General features: G+C 37.7%; 1 protein-coding gene across 4 annotated transcripts; it reads left to right on the forward strand.

Moving 5' to 3' along the window:
- Positions 1 to 469: 469 nt before the first annotated feature.
- LOC115956049 (cytochrome P450 71D8-like) lies at positions 470 to 5,009 on the forward strand. Of its 4 annotated transcripts, none has more exons than XM_031074507.1 (4): positions 470 to 611; positions 877 to 950; positions 1,096 to 4,193; positions 4,270 to 5,009. In XM_031074507.1, exons 3-4 carry the CDS (start codon positions 3,276 to 3,278, stop codon positions 4,885 to 4,887), a joined length of 1,536 nt encoding a protein of 511 aa, XP_030930367.1. In that variant the 5' UTR covers positions 470 to 611; positions 877 to 950; positions 1,096 to 3,275; the 3' UTR covers positions 4,888 to 5,009. The 4 variants fall into 4 exon arrangements, with proteins under 4 accessions (XP_030930367.1, XP_030930369.1, XP_030930366.1 ...); XM_031074509.1 differs by having other exon boundaries at positions 877 to 881; XM_031074506.1 differs by having other exon boundaries at positions 877 to 4,193.
- The last annotated feature ends 14,857 nt before the right edge of the window (positions 5,010 to 19,866 follow it).

Below are 19,866 nucleotides of genomic sequence, written 5' to 3' on the forward strand. Positions count from 1 at the left end.
CAAAAGTAAAGTCACATGTGATGTTGGTATTGCACAATGTGAAGATAGTATTATCAAATGTGAGAAAAAATAAAGGAACTACCAAATGTGACAAAAGTACAATCATATATAATGTTGGTACTACACAATATGAGGATAGTACCATCAAATGTGAGAAAAAAAATAAAAGATCTGCTAAATGTGATAAAAGTACAGCCTTATGTGATGTTGACACTCGACAATGTGAAAATGGTATCATCGAATGTGAGAAAAAATAAAGGAACTATCGAATGTGACAAAACTACAGTCACGTATAATGTTTTTTTTTTGGGTAAAAGTATAATGTTATTATTACACACTATGGTAATAGTGTTATCAAAATGTGATATTTTAGTGATGGTGACGGTATCGCACCTAACAAAAAAGGGAGCACGGTATATAGTAAAACACTTAAGCGAACACATGTATATGTATAACTACATTTTTACATTAAAAAACACAATCTATCGCTACCTGTTCAAAAGTTCAATTCGGGTGAGGCTGGTGGTAGAAATGATGTTCGTAAGGAGCACATTATGGCTGCCCTTTTTTATTTAGAAAGATCATCATGTAATTCCAGAGTTTTAACGGAAGTGAGTTAGAAATTGGGTTTGTTTATTTATTTATTTGTTTTTGCTGCCAATATGAATAAGGGTTTTCGTTCTCCTTAATGAAACATGGGGATGGGGTTATAATTAATAATTATGAACTGAACTATTGTTGATGGCGGTATTCTGTTTTAACACTGCATTTTGTGTTTTTTTTCTTTTCCCAATTACAATACGAACAAGTTCTAATTAATTATATGATTTATTTCTCCTAGTGTTTTCATGAATCTATGTATGTATGTATGTGCAGGAATGGTGGGACTCTCTCTCTTTCTGGGAGAAAATCATTTCATACTGGAAAATGGATTCATATGGCCAAACCCAGTTGGGTTTAGTTAGAAAGTGAATTATAAGTCTAATTTGAATTGCTTATTAGTTTACAACATCATGGAAATTAATTTCTTTTACATCAGCATTGCCACCAGACAAACTGAACTTCTCTGCATGTTTGTATGTATTTCACTATCAGGCAAATGGGTTCGGATCGGAGGCACAAATGTTGTTTCCAGTGTGGAGATATTTCATGGTTCAAGATGCTGGATCTTCTGTTTGTTTCAATTGACACTTATCTACTACACTAATAAAGCATTTTCCTCCTTTGTTTTGTGAATACTTGTTTTGTTGTCTGTCTACTAATTTCTATACCTTACTCAGTCAAGGTAGAGGGGGTGAGGAGGAGTTGTCTGCTCTTCAACGTTCTCTCTTTGGGTGGTAAAAGTGGAGGTGGAGCTGGTATGAGCACAAGGAAAGTTACCATCAAAACATTATCCTGCATTTGGCGTTTGTCCTCTAATTTGTTTTTAATTATAGGTTCTTGCTTTGCTTAAATTTAATAATAGAGGTCTTATTTAATCTGGATTTGATCTCTCATCAGTCATCTCTAACTAATAGTTGTGGAGGGGAAAATTTTGCTGAGAATGGGATCTTTAATATTGATTATCTTGCAATGTTTTGTTCAGATGGGGAATCTGCTTGATGCCCTAGATGCTGCCATTGCCATTAATTGATGTAGATTTTCTCCACACCTCTCTATATATTTGCAATTTAATTTTCTTATAATTTTGTCAGGATTCTGCTAGCTGTTCTGTTGATAAAGTCTTGTGACTAGTGAGCAGACAAGCCATATCTCTTGTGGTTGAAACATGTCAAAACTAGACTGGTTTAATTTCAACTTCACTGAACTTCATCCTTTCTCAATAGTGTAATAGAAATTATAGGTTGGACTTAGTACATAAGACTTGCGCTTTTCTAGGTTTGGGAGAGGTGGTTGGTAGGCAACCTTATTCCCTATTTTTGGAGAGGCTGATTTTCATTTAAACAAATCTTTGTACACGGTTGTGCCTATGTTGTATCAGTTATACCATGATTAGAACCTGCGATGCCATTATAATTGGTGCATTGGAACTGGACTGGTTCAATGAAGTAATTTGGATAACTTACTAGGGGGTGAAGATAGAATGGTACGTTGTACACTTGGCATGTTAACCACAATTGTTAGAGCTATACTATAAAAATTTTCTTTTTTATGAGTTAGGTCTGGTTACCAGTTTATGAAAGCTTGCCTGACTCTCTGGTTTTGACTGCTGTCATTATAGTTCTAAAGATCAATTTCCTACTAGTGAAGTAGCACTGCTGCACTATTGCTGTTTGTTGCATACCTAGATATTGTGTTCACTTGTTTTAACAATTGCCTTGTGTAAACCCTCTTTTCTATTGTAGAGCTATGGTTTTTGTATCCTATTTCCAGTTCCATGAGATAAATATAGAAGAAATAAAAGTCCAAATCTGAATTCTAAGGTCAACCATCCGTGAGCACTCAGCAGTGAAGGTATGATGGGATATACCTCTCACCATGCTTTAAGCCATAGGAGTGCCACTCATCTAGGAGGTTTATTTCTTTATAGACCTATCAAAAAAAGGTTTCTTTCTTTTTAGATAATGATAAGATCTAGTAGTAAGAAAAGCCATATTCAGCACAGACGAGGAAGAAGAAAAAGAAGAAAAGACATGAATAAGATAGAATATATGGCCTTGGATTAAACTGTTAAAATTATCTGTTGTTTGAGCTCAATTAGCTGGAGAGAGATTTATGTGGTTCATTGACCAGGATTAAGGCTCATGGGGGAAAGTGACAGGATGTAAGGAAAAGGGAAACTGGTGAGGGAGAGAACAGGAGATTTGTGGGTAATGGGAAGGAAATACACAGGGGGCGCAGAAATTGAACGACAAGGGATGGTGGGTAGGGTAGAGGTGTTTTGAGAGCTGGGTTCTGACCAACTGCTGACAGAGGTTGAGAAGAAGATTGTCAAGACCATGAGGTGGAGAGAACTGTATAGCAACAGTTGAACTACTACAGCCGAGTGGGGAATGACACAGAGTTAAGTTCCTTGAAGGAATTTTGAATCTGATTAGTTGATTGATAATTAGGTTGCTGGAATCAATTGTGCTCTACTTTTATATGATATGAAATCACTTTTAAAAGGCTAAAAATTCTGGGATGACATTATTAGATACTTAGAACCTGTGTGTGCGTGTTATATTTCTGCAAAACAAGTACTTAAATTCACCAGAAACATATCTTCTGTTGTTCACAAATTTTTAAGAATTGAAACCTTTGGATAAAAATCCTAAGCCTTACTGTCAGAGCCAATGTCCATAATGTTCTGGTTGCCATCTTTTTCTCCACTCCTTAATTGTTTCTTCATTCTTTTGATACTGATGGTGTATTTGAAGGGATATAAAGCCCAAGGTGCCATCCTGAAGTTGCCACCAGGGCCGTGGAAGCTTCCTCTTATAGGGAACTTGCATCAGTTGATAAGCTCAGGCTCACTACCTCATTCTTCCTTGAGAGATTTAGTAAAGAAACATGGACCAGTTATGCAGCTCAAGTTGGGTGAGGTTTTGGCTGTGATCATTTCATCACCAGAATTAGCTAGAGAGGTGTTGAAAACACATGAACTTAGTTTTGCTCAAAGGCCAAACTTTTTTGTGGGTGAGTTTCTCTCATATGACCATTCAGGTATTATTGCCTCTCCCTATGGCGATTGCTGGAGACAGATGAGAAAGATCTGTGTGTTGGAACTCCTAAATGCTCAACGTGTCCAGTCATTTAGATCAATAAGAGAAGAAGAGGTATGGAATCTTATCGGAACTATTTATTCGTCCAATGGACTTCCCATCAATCTTAGCAAGAATTTATTCTCCATGACAAATAGTGTAACTTCTAGAGCAGCATTTGGAGAAAAGTACAAAGGTCAAGATGAGTTCATATCTCTGGTTAAGGAGATAGTTATGCTTAGTTCAGGTTTTAACGTGCCAGATTTGTTCCCTTCACTTAAATTTATTGCTATATTTAATGGGATGAAGACTTCCTTGGAGAGACTACACCAAGACATGGACAAAATTCTTCAAGATATAATTGATGATCATAAGATGAACATAATAACCACTAGCACCACCAATGACTTTTCACGCAAGGAAGATCTTCTTGATGTGCTTCTAAAACTTCAGGAGTCGAGGGAGCTCAAATTTGAGGTCACAACCAAGCACATCAAAGCTGTCACTTTGGTATGACTCACCAAACTTTTGTAGTACTCAGTTTTTTTCAACTACTAATATGATTTATATAATTCTACTTTTTCAGGACATCTACCTTGCAGGGGGTGAAACTACAGCAACAACCTTAGAATGGGTAATGTCAGAGTTGCTAAGAAACCCACAGGTAATGGAGAAGGCACAAGCTGAAGTGTGCAAGGTTTTAGAAGGAAAGAGGAAAATTGAAGATGGAGACATCCAGAAGTTAGATTATGTAAAATTAGTTGTCAAAGAAACTTTACGATTACATCCTCCTGCTACCTTAATCTCAAGAGAGTGTAGAGAAAGATGTGAAATCAGTGGATATGACATACCAACTAAAACCAAGGTTTTGATCAATGCGTGGGCAATAGGGAGAGATCCAGATTATTGGGTCAATGCTGAATGCTTTCAGCCAGAGAGGTTCTGTGGTTCATTTGTTGAATTTAAAGGGACTAACTTTGAATTCCTTCCATTTGGGGCTGGAAGGAGGATGTGTCCAGGCATAACATTTGGTATTGCAATGATTGAACTTGCAATCGCCCAGTTATTGTATCACTTTGACTGGAAACTACCAAATGAGATCAAACCTGAAGAACTTGACATGACTGAAAATTTTGGATCAACTTGTAGGAGAAGGAATGATTTGTATTTAATCGCCTCCTCTCGTATTCCTTTCCTTAATTAAATCAATTAAGGGTATCTGAAATTGTCCTAGTTGTAAGTGTGTCTGTTGATCATTATGAGAATATGTTAGTTTGGGTGGTATATTATAAAAAATGAATTTTGAAGAGTTTATCTTCATTTGAATATTGTTAGTTTGTGTGTTAAGATACAATATTTCAATAAATTTGAGCTAGTCCCCTTAAGACAGGTATTCAAACTCACTGAGCCTCTGCTTGTATGATGAACATCACTCTCCTTTTTCTCTAAAGCTCAATTTTGTACCCCTCCCTTCCATAGTCACCGAGATGGCACTGGCAACATAAATTCTTAACCATTAATATAATCTTTCAATTCATGATTTTCTTAGTGTTCTATACATTTTCAATAAACAAAATCCTAAGGATTAACACATTTCTGCAACCTAAGATTGCTAAAGACATGAATTAAAAAAAAAAAATTAAAAAATTAAAAAGGAAAGAAAGTTAATAAAATTTTCTGCTGTTAAACTTAAACCGGATGATTCCCACAAGAATCACGTTTTGTTTGAAGTGACTGACTCCAATCAAAATCAAATGGTGTGGTTTCATTGTCTGACTGATTCACTCACGAGCCATTATTAATAAAACAGAAACACGCAAACGTGAGAGTGAGACGAGACCACCAAACCAAACCAAACGCAGCTATAGTAAAAGACCAAACGATGTTTTTCCGTATTGTCACCAGAATTTGCTACAGATCCAAGAAATTCTGTGAAGCAGTTAGGCGAGATACATTTAATCTGTATTTGAGAAATTAGGAGACGAGTGTTTATACAATCACACGGTTATATAATTTTCTCCAAGTCTCTCTGCTTTCCTAATTTCACTTTTTCTTTCACTCTTTCAATTCTCGCTTAAATCACCATTTTTTTTTTTTTTTTGTGTGCCTCTTTTTGATCTTTGATTTCTTCACAAAGAGCACCAGACACATCCAAATTAACACAATTGTTATCAACCCCAGCGGGACAGGGGAATCTTTCCATGAGGGAAGCAGTGGAAGAGAGACTTGCAATTAATCATCAAACACAGTGAAGCAGTGGAATAGTTTTGTATTATTATTTGTCTATACCATACATAATACATTAGCCCAAATCTAACATTAATTGCTTTAAAAAATAAAAAATAAGTCTTTGCTTTCAAAAAATAAATAAAAAAAACATTCTAAGTTTTACACTGAATTTTTATCTTTTATTTTTGTTCTCCAGTCCATGAACCCAAACCCGTGCCTTGCCAAAAAGCACTAAACTTAGCTTAATATGAACATGACAACAATTTAAAACTTGTAAATTTTGAGGCACTAACTTCTTAAGAAGGGTGGGGAGTGGGGTGAGCTAAAAACTCAATAAGAGACTACATTACATGATATTCTCAAGTAAAATACATATTATAATAAGTGTGGGGGATTGGAACATAGCCCCTGTGGACTTTGGGTTGAAGAGGAAAGGCCAAAGAGACATTCCCGAAATAACACCTTGGTCCATGTCCCAACTTAGAAAAGCCCAAGCCCAAGAGAAGATAGCTCCTCTAAATCAACTGCCAAGGTAATCTGAGGAACTAGTTTACCCTGAGATACAATGACCTAATTGAAAAGAGATCAACGGATTCACCGAAGATGCAACTTTGGTCCACCCCCCCCTCCCCCCTCCCTCTTTCTTGAGGAACACGAAGAAGACAACACAAAGTCTAATGTAACAGTCACCTCCACATTAATTAGCTATTCCTACCTAATGTCAGTTTCATTAAATGTTGAATGACTGGGCTGAACAGTGAAGACACCCCAAAAGTCTGTCTTCATGATCAAGAAATGGCAGGAGGGGAGTCTGATGGGACGAGTATCCCCACAAATCTAGCTAAGAGAGAAATAGCTAGAAAAGTGGATCGGAGGAGGGATAAAAGGAGGGGGGAGCCAATAGAAAAGGAAATTTAGAAAAATTAGAGCAGAAGAGAGAGAAAGCAAGAACTTGTATTTTTCTTTGATTCACTCTTTGTATCTTGGGAATTGGTTTTTCTTAATCAAAGTCTTTGTTTTCATTCATTAGTGCCGTCAATCCTCTGTTCAATCTTCCTATTGTGGAGTTTTACCCCCCTTTGTATAGAAATTAGTTGTGTTGATAAGGAGTTCTACATACTGTTTTTAGTAGTTTGTGTTTTTGACCCCACAATAAGTAAAATATTTAATTTTGCAAAACATTTATCAATGGTAAAAATAGTAGTTAGTAAACAGTAGAACATGTTTTAGAAGTGAACATTTAATTAAATGATGAAAAATGTATAGCTATTAAATAAATAAATGCCCTATAAAAAGTTTTTGCTTAAATTTCAATAAACAATATACACTGAACAATGCCTATGGTACGAAACATTTCATCATTAAACCTCTCAATTTGGTCGCCTAAGACATATACTAACGGGAAAACCTTTCGTTGCCAAATGTTTTAGCGACAAAAACTTTTGTTGCCAAATCTTTTAATTGTTTTTGAAAAAAATAATCATATGCTTTTGTCACCTAATATTTTCCTCAATAAATGCCGTATTTAGTGACAAGATAATTTTGTCGCTAAAGTTTTGTATTTTTTTTTTTTTTTTTTTTTTTTTTTTTTTTTTTTTTTTTTTTTTTTTTTCACCTAAAAAAAGAGTTTTTTTTTTAATAAATTTTTTATTCCAGCCTATTATGTGATAAACAAATTGTCACTAATTTTATTCACACTCTATTTGTTTCGTAGGAAAATCTTTTGTAAATTTAGTTTTTTATATTTTTCAGTGTTTGGTAGCATAAAAAAAATTGGTCAATGAAAAACTATCTTTTAGTCAACAAAAAACCCTAACAAAAATAAAGCTTATTTTCTATAGGTTGTTTTCTAGAAATTTTTTTTGAAAAACAATCTCTGTCTTGCATGGCTTACAACTCTTATTCTTTTAGTCACAGGAAACAATATTTTTTCTCTCTCTAGTCTCTTCTCTCTTCTCTTCCCATAGATTGGCAAACTTGTCAAACCTCATCAAGTAAAACAGAAATATTTTTCATTGGAGAGAAGCCCAACCGTCTTATGAATCGTGCAACAGTAGTTGAAGCCAATATTTCAAGCTTCGCAAGTTTCCCTCCAACTGTTGTGACTTGTGATAGCTTGCTGGAAAACAGACCACCGTGGATTGGAATTATTGGTTGGTGTCAGTAAAGGGCGGCCCTTGCAGTCTCTTACGGGTCCACTCTTATTGATTTGCCACATAAATAAAGTAATCAACTAACTATTTGCTGAGAAGATGAAGAAAAAAAATTAAAATTATAAACCTTGAGTCTTAACTATAGAATGCTTCCTGATAGAAAATTTGAAAACATTAAATCCAGTGTTCGGCTTCTTAAAAATTAAAAGCATATATAAATCAAGTGTTTGGAAAATTTGGCATTTTGGTATTTATCAAACACTTTGTATTAGACTATTTTGCAAGTTGAACTATTTAGCCTATGTGGCATTTTGAACTATTTAAAATGGAACTTATGGTTATTTTGAATTATGAGAAGTATGATTGATATATATGTGTGTGTATGTTACCATTCATAATATATGAGCAAGATGAGTGGTAGAGATTATGAAAATTGGAGAACTAATTTTAATTGTATCAGTTGTCAAAATTTTATTGAAAACCAAATTCATACTTTTTTTTTTAATTTTTTTTTTAACTATTTATATTGATTACATTAGTTGACTATACACAATACACATGTTCTACATATTTTAAATTATATAAAAATGTTATAAAAAATTTGAGCATACCAAATACTAGAAAATGCCTTTTGGAAAATGATCAATTTTCTAGAAAACGTTAATGCTAAAACAAATAGAGCATTATTTATTTATTTATTTATTTATTTATTTTGTTCTAATAGACTAGGATACGAAATGTTTCCTCACCAATTCTTTTATACTTTTAACTTTTTAATTTTAGCCTAATAGGAGAGAAAAAACTGAGTTGCCAATTATTTTTATTTTTAAAATTTTAACTTATTAGGTGACAAAAGGTTTCGTAGCCAATTGTTTTTTATTTTCATATCTAAACTTATTAGGTGACGAAAAATATTGTTGCCAATTGTTTTCTAGTTGATTTATGCTTTTTTCTTTTATTTGTTTCAGTACATTAACTGTCATTACAACATTATTTTGTACCTTGTTCATTTTAGAGAACACATCCATAAACAAACCATCCATACAATCCAAAAGTAAATAAAAGACATTTATAATATTTACAAATACAAGTAACTTCTTCACAACACAAGTACAAAAATTACAAAAAGTAAGAAAACTATCTTATAACAATACAGAAATAAAAATGAGTTCAAGCAGTTCAAAAGAAAAAAAAAAAAAAAAATCTTTATGCCACCAATCTCATATCGGCACAAATGTAAAAAAAAAAAAAAAAGCAACATTAAAACCGAATAGCAAAAACATTAATTATGATAATAATATACGAAACATTTTTAACAATGCATTGAACTAATAACATCATTGCATTAAGTCACCACAACTCCTAAAATTTGAGTTTCAGAAAGAGAAATATAATTTCAAGTGTTATTATGCACATTTATGTGTAACTCAACAACCCTCCGCAGCATTAAGTATCATAAATTTTACTATATGATCTAAATCAAATAACTAGAGTATTCGTTCTCAAAAATAAATAAATAAAAATAAAATAGTAATATTAGAGCACATGATCTTTTTTTTTTTTTTTTTTTTTGAGAAAGATTAGAGCACATGATCTTGAATTTGCATGCATTCTATTCTCCAATTCAAGTATGTGAGCAATTTAAACTGTTTTAGTTAATTACACATCAGCCAATCTACTACAAGTAGTCAATTCACCCAATTCAAAAATTGGATAAAAAATCATTACCAATCTTTTTGGTTGGGGAAAAATGTTAGACAACTTAGAAGCAATGAATTTTTCAATTTTCTTTTTATTGCAAAGAGATTTGAATAGATACATATACAAATACAAGAACATTTTCTTTTTATTGGTAAGTTACACAAACCTAATCAATTTTGAAATTACAACCTCACTTCATGAAATTAGTCAGTGCACCCAGTGAATTACATTATCCTCTCATATAATCTGAATTGTGCCAAAACGTTTCTCTTAACCCTCCTCGTTGCCCCTAAAGGGGAGAAGCTACCATTACACACACACATATAGATAATAACCATTTTTTTTTCTCCCATAAATATTGGAGAAGAGAATAAAAAACCAAAAAATACATATATAGTTGACAATCTTCTTCGTACTTCGTACTTGTCCTGAACTATGAATTTAAGATAACCAAACTATATTAGAAGATGATTATTCAAGCCATAAACAATCCATCACATTTTGGTTATCCTAAAAAATTTCTCATAAAGCAATTTCTGCAATAAGGTTGTAAACACAAATAAACCACCCAATTAACCAAGCAACACATACCCAAAGGACCTTATACACAAAGCATTATATATATTTCAATCATAGTTGTATCATACAATATACTATATGTATCGTATCATGTATAAAAATTTCTGTTTTATAAGGGCGTATTGTAAGTACTTATAAATCGTACGATACTTAGATATGAGAACTTAAAATGAGTTTTTTTTTGGGTTAAAATTTGTGGTTTTATTTCATTTAAACAAGTTAGACTTAAAACAAAAAACAAACAAAATTATTGAGATGTTTAATTCAGCCTAATAAAAAAAATGTCCATGAGGTTTTTTTTTCCCCCCTCTTCTCATTCTCCTACAAAATTTGGACTACACACTTGATACTATACTTTCACATTTGCAAATTTGTTTTCTATGCTATGCATAATGTATTAAATGAAAATATGATTATTTTTATTTTTGTTATTATTTTTATAAGTGTAAGAAGCTAGAATGTCAAGAAGAAATATAAAGAAAAAATTACTAGGATAAAAGAACAAGAAAAAAGATAGTAAATGTTGATCACAATAAAGAAAATGTCAATGAAGAAATAATTTTGCAATATGATAAACGTGATGATAACATTGACTTAGATGGAGTTGATTAGGTAAGATGATGAAAAGAAATTATTATTATAACTCATATATCATGTATTAATACTTTTAAGTTCAATTTGAATGTGTGTGTTATAAACATATGTTAATTTGATTTAATTAGTCAAATTTTTTAAATATTATTGTACGGTCCATAAATCAAATACTGGCCTAAGGCCAAGGCCCACGTAAGTCAAGCCCACCCCAGTTGTACCAAACAAGTGATGGAGGGTCCGAGCATGGTATAGTACGAAACAACCCAAGGCATCAACGAGAACATTACATGATGCCTTGGGATATCCGCCAGCCAAGCATAGATTTGGAGGTTCACACAAGTTCCAATGGGCTCAATTCACAAATGTGCAATGAGTCCCATCTAATCAGGAATATAGGTCAGAAAAGGGCCCACCTTTTTGGGAAAACCGCAACACATGATGACAAACCCACTAAGGGAAGGCTATAAAAAGGGGAAGAGATGGTGTGAGAGGGGGTTGGCAAATCTGGGGAGAGAAAGAGAGAGTGATAGGTGAGATCAAAAAAGAGAGAAATAGGTAAAGAGAAGGAAGCTCAGTACATAGCCCCAAGACTCCATGGGAAACACACAAAGGGGAATAAGATTCAAGTTGGGTCACAAACTCCTTCATTTGGGCTATTAGGTTATCCTAAAAGGGATTTACCTATAGTAGGAAACTCTTTACCCACTCCAAACAAATAAATTGGGAGTCCAACCTCAAAGGCCATTGAGTACTTTGGGCAAGGCAACACAATTAGCCCCGTCTGTGGCGATCTCCTACTTAACTAAAGATCCAAAGCTAGTTTATCACTGCCTAGGATGGAGGAGCCACATGCAGGAAAGAGATCACTTGGCCCTAGAGGCAATGTTCAAAGGTCTCGTCTCGGGCCAAAGGAGATTGGAAAGGAAATGAAAAAGGGAGCGGGACCGCATGCAAGATAAGCATGAGATAAGGCTCGATTCGGATGAGGGATCTTCATAGGGAGAAAGATTGGTCTCTTACATTCCCGAGCATTTGTACCATAGTGAATGAGACCAGGAGATAGAAAACCTACGGAAGTAGGTTAGAGAGTTGTAAATAGAGATCAGGGGCCAACATCGAAGGAGGGATCGAGAGGGATACTCTAGAGATCTCGACTATACTAGAGGCAGCATGGCTGGGTCTTCCCACCGAAGTCATTCATGAAAATTGAGCGACAGGTCCAATGAAACTATAAGGCGTCGTTCTGACACGCCGAAAAGGGACAGGCACAGGCACCCCAATACAGCCCTAGACGCCATGAGCCGGGCACTTCAGAGAGCTACTTGATCACCGTTCTCTAACAAGATAGAACATACTGATCTGTCGAGGCGTTTCAATTGTCCACCATTTACTTGCTAAGACAACAAAACCGACCCGGTGGAACACGTGAGCCATTATATCCAGTTGATGTCCTTATATTCCCGAAATGACATATTGATGTGCAAAGTGTTCCCGTCCAGCCTTAGGCCCACGACGATAAGGTAGTTCAACAGTTTAAGGAAAAGGTCCATACACAACTTCAAATAATTGATTCAGTCATTCGGGGCTCGATTTATCACTTGTAGTCATTCGGGGCTCGATCTATGAGGATGGGTAGTAAGGAGACTCTCCGATCTTATGCCAACTGGTATTGGGAGTTATACAATGAGATAGGGGGGAATGAGCAGGTTAGAGTGAGCACATTCAGACTGGGGCTCCCCCAAGAATCGAAATTAAAGGATTCCCTGACTATACGACCTCCCAAGAACATGCATTAACTCATAAAGAGGATTGAGGAACATAAAAGGCTGGAAGATGACCAGCAACAGAGTAAGGGAAAGGCTCCAGCTATCTCCTAGTATAACAGAGGCCCGCAACCAAGAGGCTTTTAGCAGAGGCCGAGGAGGGAATCCAAGGCAACAAAGCCCGAGGTTCGAATAGGAGGTGTAAATGTGGCATTTAAGGAACCAGTTCTTAAGATTCTTGAGTGGATAAAAAATGACCATACTTTTAGTGGCCAGGTAAGATAGGAGGGGACCTATCTAGGAGCAATCATAGCCTGTATTGCACCTATCATTGAGAGAAAGGGCACACCACCGAATAGTGTAGAGTGTTCAAGGATCATTTGAAGCAACTTGTCAAGGCAGGGCATTTAAAGGAGTTTATGGTCAAACAAGGTGGTAACACGGTGGGGTAAGCGTCAGGGGACCAAGGGAATGTACTCCCTCCGCCCTTGGAAATTATTGAAATCATTCATGCAGCCTCCATCGGCACAAGTACGAGCCATCGAAAAGGGGTTCTAAGTATTACTCCGCAACAAGGGTTGGAAGTTGGCAATCGGCCAGAGAAGAGGCTAAGGCCGAACAAAGAGCTGATCACTTTTGGGGATGATGGCCTGGAGCAGACGTCCCAACCATACGATGACACTCTGGTCGTGGCAACAAGGATTGAGGGTTTTTTGGTTTAAAGGGTATTAATAGATTAAGGGAGTGGGGTTGAGATAATGTATCCCGACCTTTATTAGGGCTTGAGTTTGAAGCTAGAAAATTTGATCAAATATGACATGCCCTTGGTGGGGTTTGACGGAAAAGTAGTGATGCCCAAGGGGCAGATTTCACTCCTTGTTATGATTGAAGGGAAGGAAGTGATGATAAGTTTCATTGTGGTCAATACTTTCTCTCCTTATATGGCAATTCTGGGTCGATTGTGGATTCATGCCATAGGAGCAATGCCGTCCACACTACACATGAAGGTTAAGTTCCCTACTGAGGATGGAATCTCTGTGGTTAGAGGAGATCAACAAGTTGCATGAAAATGCTTGGTCATTGTGATCAACCATGAGATCAAACTGAAGGAGCAAATGGAGCCAGAATCGTTATAGCAATTACTAGAATCCCGCAATGGACACCGAGGCTAATAGTGCAGAGGAGTTGATCCAAATTAGAATCCTCCCATACAAAGATATATATTTTTAGGTTGGAAAAAGTCTACCATCGGGGGACCAAGTTGCCGTACTTCTGGCCTTGGTGCAGAATTTGGATATTTTCACGTGGAGTTCATACGAGGTGCCTGATGTTGATCTAGACTTCATCACACATAAATTGAATGTGGACCCCTTGTCCCCGCCCAAAAAGCAAAATTCAAGAAGGTTTGTTAAGCAACATGTGGAGGCCATGAAGGAAGAAGTAGAAAAGCTGAAATAAGTTGGGGCTATTAAAGAGGTGTTCTTCCTAGAATGGTTGTCAAATACGGTGGTAGTGAAGAACAAGAACGAGAAGTGGAGAGTTTATGTGGATTTTATCGATCTGAACTGAGCATGCCTGAAGGACCCTTTCCCTGTCTCGAAGATCAACCAATTAGTTGACACCACTTTTGGGCACTCAAGGATGAGCTTCTTAGACGCTTTTCAGGAATACCATCATTGCTTTAGACCTTGTGGACTAAAAGAAGACATCTTTTATAACCTTTGAGGGAAATTATCATTACATGGTGATGCCCTTTGGGTTGAAAAATGTGGGGGCCACCTACCAACGGATGGTGACAAGAATGTTCAGGGATAAAATTGGGAGCACAATGGAAGTTTATATTGACGACATGGTGGTCATCAGTAGGAAGGAGGAAAGGCATGTGACAGACTTAAACGAAAACTTCGAGATCCTTAGGTGACACAAGCTCCACCTTAACGCCAACAAATGTGCATTTGGTAGGTGCCAAAAAGTTCTTAGGGTACATGATCACTAATCGAGGCATTGAGGTGAATCCGGACCAAATTAGGGCCATACAACAGCTAGTTCCGCTGAGCAACCTAAAGGATGTGCAAAGACTCACAGGGATGATTACAGCATTGAACCGATTTGTCTCAAGGTTGGTAGACAGATGCAAACCATTCTTTCAATTACTGAAAAAGTGGAAAGTGTTTTAGTGGACCGTGGAGTGCAAGGAAGCATTTCAGGATTTGAAGTGTTGTTTGATGAGCCCGCCTATCTTGTCCAGTCCTGAGCCTGGGGAAGATCTATATATATACCTGGCATTCTCTGACCATACGGTGAGCGTGGTGTTGCTGAAAATTCAAAAGGGGGTGTAGTGACCGGTATATTATATCAGCAAGACCCTGGTGGATTCAAAATGTGATACTTGTCGTTGGAAAAGTTGGCTTTGGCTCTGGTCCACGAGACGATGGAGTTGCCTCACTACTTTCAAGTTCACACGGTTTATGTGTTAACCAAGCACCCCTTACAATCACTGTTAAGGAGATCTGATTTCACAAGAAGGATAGGAAAATGAGGAATGAGGCTTAGGTCATTTGATGTGAGCCACAAAACGAGGAATGCTATTAAAAGACAGGTATTGGTGAATTCTGTGGCCTAGTTTACCCCTGTGATGAGTAGTGTGGATTGGGTTTGTCAAGTCTTGTTAAGGCCTTGGCAAGTATACGTAGACAGGGCATCTAATGCCCAAGGGGCCGGAATAGGTATTGTGCTCATATCACCTGAAGGTGTAAGGTTAGAGTGCTCGCTGAGGTTGGGTTTTAGGGTTTCCAACAACGAAACCGAATATGAGGTGTTGATAGTGGGGCTTAAAGTAGTAAAAAGCTATATGCAAAAGTGGTTGAGATTTTTTCAAATTCACACTTGGTGTTAAGTCAGGTGGAAGGAAGTTTGAGGTTAGAGATCCTTGGATGGCCGAGTATTTGAAGATGGTGGGCGCATTATTGGCTAGCTTTCAAAAAGTGAAGATGTCACAGATTTTAAGGGGAAAGAACAGTCATGCAGATTCTTTGGCCACCCTGGACTCGTCCATGGACTATTTTGTTCCACGGATAATTTCAGTGGAGGTACTGAAGTAGTTGAGTAAAGAACGTCAGCTAAATGTGTTTGTATTATCAGTGCCTAGCCCGAGTTGGATGGATCCAATTGTAGCGTTCATAACGAACAGCGTTTTGCCAAACGAAGCAAAAGTGGCCGAAAAGATATGAAGAATTTCAGCTAGGTTCTGGTTGTGTAGAGACAAGAGGTTGTACCAATGGTCATTTAGGGGACCGTATTTGTTATGTCTCCACCCTTAGAAGGTGGACAGTCTCTTAACTGAGTTGCATGAAGGAATTTGTGGGAGTCATACTGGAAGGAGGTCATTGGCGTATTGAGCAATGACACAAGGTTTCTAGTGGTTAAACATGCAAAGGGATGTTGCCGAGTATCTAAAGAAGTGAAATCAACATCAGAAGCAATCCTCGAATATCCATCAACCAAGAAGGACCTTGAACCCGATTTCTTGCCATGGCCCTTCACTCAGTGGAGTTTAGACATTGTGGGGCTTTTTCCTTGGAACACTGGTAATAGTAGGTTTTTCATATTTGCTATAGATTATTTTATGAAATGGGTCGAAGCTGAAGCCTTGGCAAATATTTGAGATGTGGATGCAATGAAATTTTTTTGGAAGAACATTATTACAAGGTTTAGGGTCCTATAAATACTGATTTTGGATAATGGGTTACAGTTAGATAGCAAGACATTCTGAAAATATTGTAGTGACATCGGGATCAAGAACAAATATTCGACCCTTGTGTACCCTTAAAGCAATGGGCAAGCAGAGGCAATGAATAATGCAATAGTTGCCGAATTGAAGAAGAGGCTAGAAGAGGCTAAAGGTGGATGGGCTGAGGAGCTCTTGAATGTGCTGTGGGCTTACCGCACAATGCCTAGGAGGTTTATAGGTGAAATGCATTTTTCAATTACTTATAGAACCGAGGTGATTATTCCCGTAAAGATAGGATTATCTAGTATGAGGGTTTCAAATTTCACCTCGGAGAGTAATGATGCTAGCATGGTCGTGCAGTTAGACCTTTTGGAAGAGCGACGAGAGATGGTTTTGATCAGGTTGGCTAACTACCAGCAAAAACTGGCTCAAAGGTATGACCGAGGCATAAGACCAAAAGAGTTCGTTGCAAGGCATCTAGTATTACAGAAGGCGATAAGAAATATGAGGGACTTAGGTGCTGGAAAGCTGGCCTCGAACTGGGAAGGCCCTTACCAAGTCATTGCAATGATGGGAGTTGAAGCGTATTACTTGGAAGACATGGAGGAAAGACCACTCCTTCGACCTTGGAATGTGAGCAATTTGAAAAAGAACTACCATTAGGTGCAACTGTTATGATGGGTGTCTTATGCTGTAACTGTCTAAAAAAAATGGAATAGAAATGATTGTTTTTCCCTTTACTATGGCATGTATTCTTTTGACTACATTACACGACTTTACTCTAAAGGGACTAAGGACCGAAGCCTAGCCTCGGCCTAACCTCGGTAACTGACTAGGTGAAAACGTTAATGAATTTATCTCAGAACAGAAGCCGAGTCTCGGCCTGACCCCAGTCACCGACTAGGCGGAAACCTTAACGAACTTATCTAAGGACAAAAGCCTAGCCTCAGCTTGACCCTAGTCACCGACTAGGTGGAAACCTTAACGAATTTATCCAAGGCCAAAAGCCTAGCCTTGGCCTGAGGTCACTGACTAGATGAAAACCTATCTATAAAGCACAAACTACATCGAGGAACGTAAAGGCTCTATCTCGGCACAAATTAATACCCCTTTTAGAAACACTTAGGATAACAAATCGTCATGTTAAAAGGTAAAATCAATTTGAGGTCCCATAGGGCGGCCCGAGAACAAAAGGGAATTAACAAGAAACAATGCATAAATAAAATAGACTAAAACCAAACCGAAACGAGTACAGCAATAAAATGTCTGAAAAATCCAAGCTCAAATGAAATAAAGTATGGTCCTCAAAAAAAGGCAAGCAAAACGCTATGCCAATAATACATTTTTTATTTTTTATTTTTATTTTTAAAAATGAATAAAACTAAAAGTAGGGAAACGTGGTTAAACTTGCATGGTGTCTGGCTCATTGGGGGCGACAGGCTAAAATTTTTCAACGGCTGGGGGAACTGGGTTAGGTTGAGGCCCTGCGACTTCAGGGACCTCGGAAGTGTTAGGAGAAGCCAGATTGTCTAAGTCAATCAACTCGGTGTGGGCCTCTATCTATTCAACCAGTTCCCGCATGGTCGAGCTGTCCTCCTCCATCATAAGGGTTTCTTCAACGGGAGCCTCCACAAGATCTTTAGGCAAAGGAACCTGGCCTGGGTCCCTGAAGGAAGAGGAGGAGGGTAGGTCTAAGGCATTGACGGCGGCCATCCACCCTTCCAGGAAGCCCTTCTGCCAGGTGTCAAAAATCACCTTCCGACCAAAGCATTTGGCATCATCAAACCCCTCATTGTAAAACTTTTGCTCAGCCTCCTCTAGATTGGCCTTGAGCACTTCTTGATGGTGTTATGAAATAGGCCAACTCCTGAAACTCATCCATATGGCTCGTCCTAAGGAAGAGTTGAATTGCTTAGATCATGTTCATCCAAGGATAAGCTCGTCCGTCCGTGAAGTAGGTTGGATGAGCACCTTGCATCCTAAACGTGATCCTTGAATACGTACTCAAGATGACCTTTGTTTTCCTATCAAGCTACAAAACCGCTTCTCCAATAAGTGGCTGTGGAAAACAGAGACCAAATAAAGTAAGTTCCATGGCGGTTATGGAAGTTACCTCTAAATCTTCCGAACTCCACAACGGTAGGAGAAGTAACTGCCTCAGACAAGCACTATATAAGGGCTCTTCTACGAGAAGGTAAGGCATTGAGACATTTCCATACAAATTGGAATTCTAAAAATACTAACTTTACCATCGAAGGATTCTTGGCCGGTCTTCCCTGATCTTTTCTGATTTTGTGTTCATCTTTTCAGGATATTCCAAGTAACACAGAGATCATCAACGCCCAAGACATTCAGCCTTACCGATTTCCTTGTGTTCATCAGTTGGCACCGCCTGTGGGAAAGTTTTATTAGATTTTATCTGAGTTCTACAATTCCTTTCTCTGACAAAAAGGTTGCAATGGTTCGGACTAGATCGAGGTCTACCAGTCCAAGCCATCAAGAAAGTAGGGATGCTTCTAGCCATCCCCATCACGATTGTCAATCTACGCCTGCCATGGAACCATCCTCAATTCAACATGTGTAATCCATGGCAGCCGCTATGGCAAAGTTAACTCGCCAGAACCAAGAACTGACAATGGAGATTAATCTTAGGAGGCAACGGCATAAGGCATATGGGGAAGAACAAGACCAGAGCCAGGGAGATGGAAGAAATGTTGTGCCTAAAAGTCAATCAAGGGGCACCACATCAAGAAGGGTGCCACACTTGGAGAGAGATTGACCAGATGAGGAAGGTTATGGATGAGATGGGGGAGAACATGAGAAGAACAAATCCTATAGAGGATCTAGTTCACCGTACAGATTCCCCTTTCACGGCTTCCATCAATGGTCACCCTTTGCCTCCAAAATTCAAGACGCCTTCCTTGGATTCGTATGATGGAGCGCGTGACCCGTTTGATCACATTGCTACTTTTAAGACTACAATGCACCTTCAGGGGGTTCCGGATGAAATTATGTGTAAAGCCTTCCCTACCACCCTCAAAATTCCGGTACGAGTGTGGTTCAGTAAAATACCCCCGAATTCAGTAAGATCTTTCGAAGAGTTGAGCAAGTTGTTCGTTAATAACTTCATTGGGGGACAGAGACACAAGCGTTCTTCGTCCAGCCTGTTGACCATAGAACAGGGGGAGAATGAAAGCCTGCAGTCCTTTATTACTTGTTTCAACAGGGAAGCCTTGACGGTGGATGAGGTAGATGATAAGCTACTATTGGCAGCCTTTCACAACGGGGTTAATTCTGATTTATTCATCCACAAGTTTTATGAGAAGGAGCCTCAATCCATGGCTGAACTTGTCCATTCAGCCTAGAATTTTATGGAAGCAGAAGACGCAATCATAGCCAAGAAAAGGAAGAGAGCTGAAAGAATGGAAGCAAAC

Source organism: Quercus lobata, chromosome 8 (assembly GCF_001633185.2).
Source record: "Quercus lobata isolate SW786 chromosome 8, ValleyOak3.0 Primary Assembly, whole genome shotgun sequence".
In the NCBI taxonomy this organism is placed as follows: domain Eukaryota; kingdom Viridiplantae; phylum Streptophyta; class Magnoliopsida; order Fagales; family Fagaceae; genus Quercus; species Quercus lobata.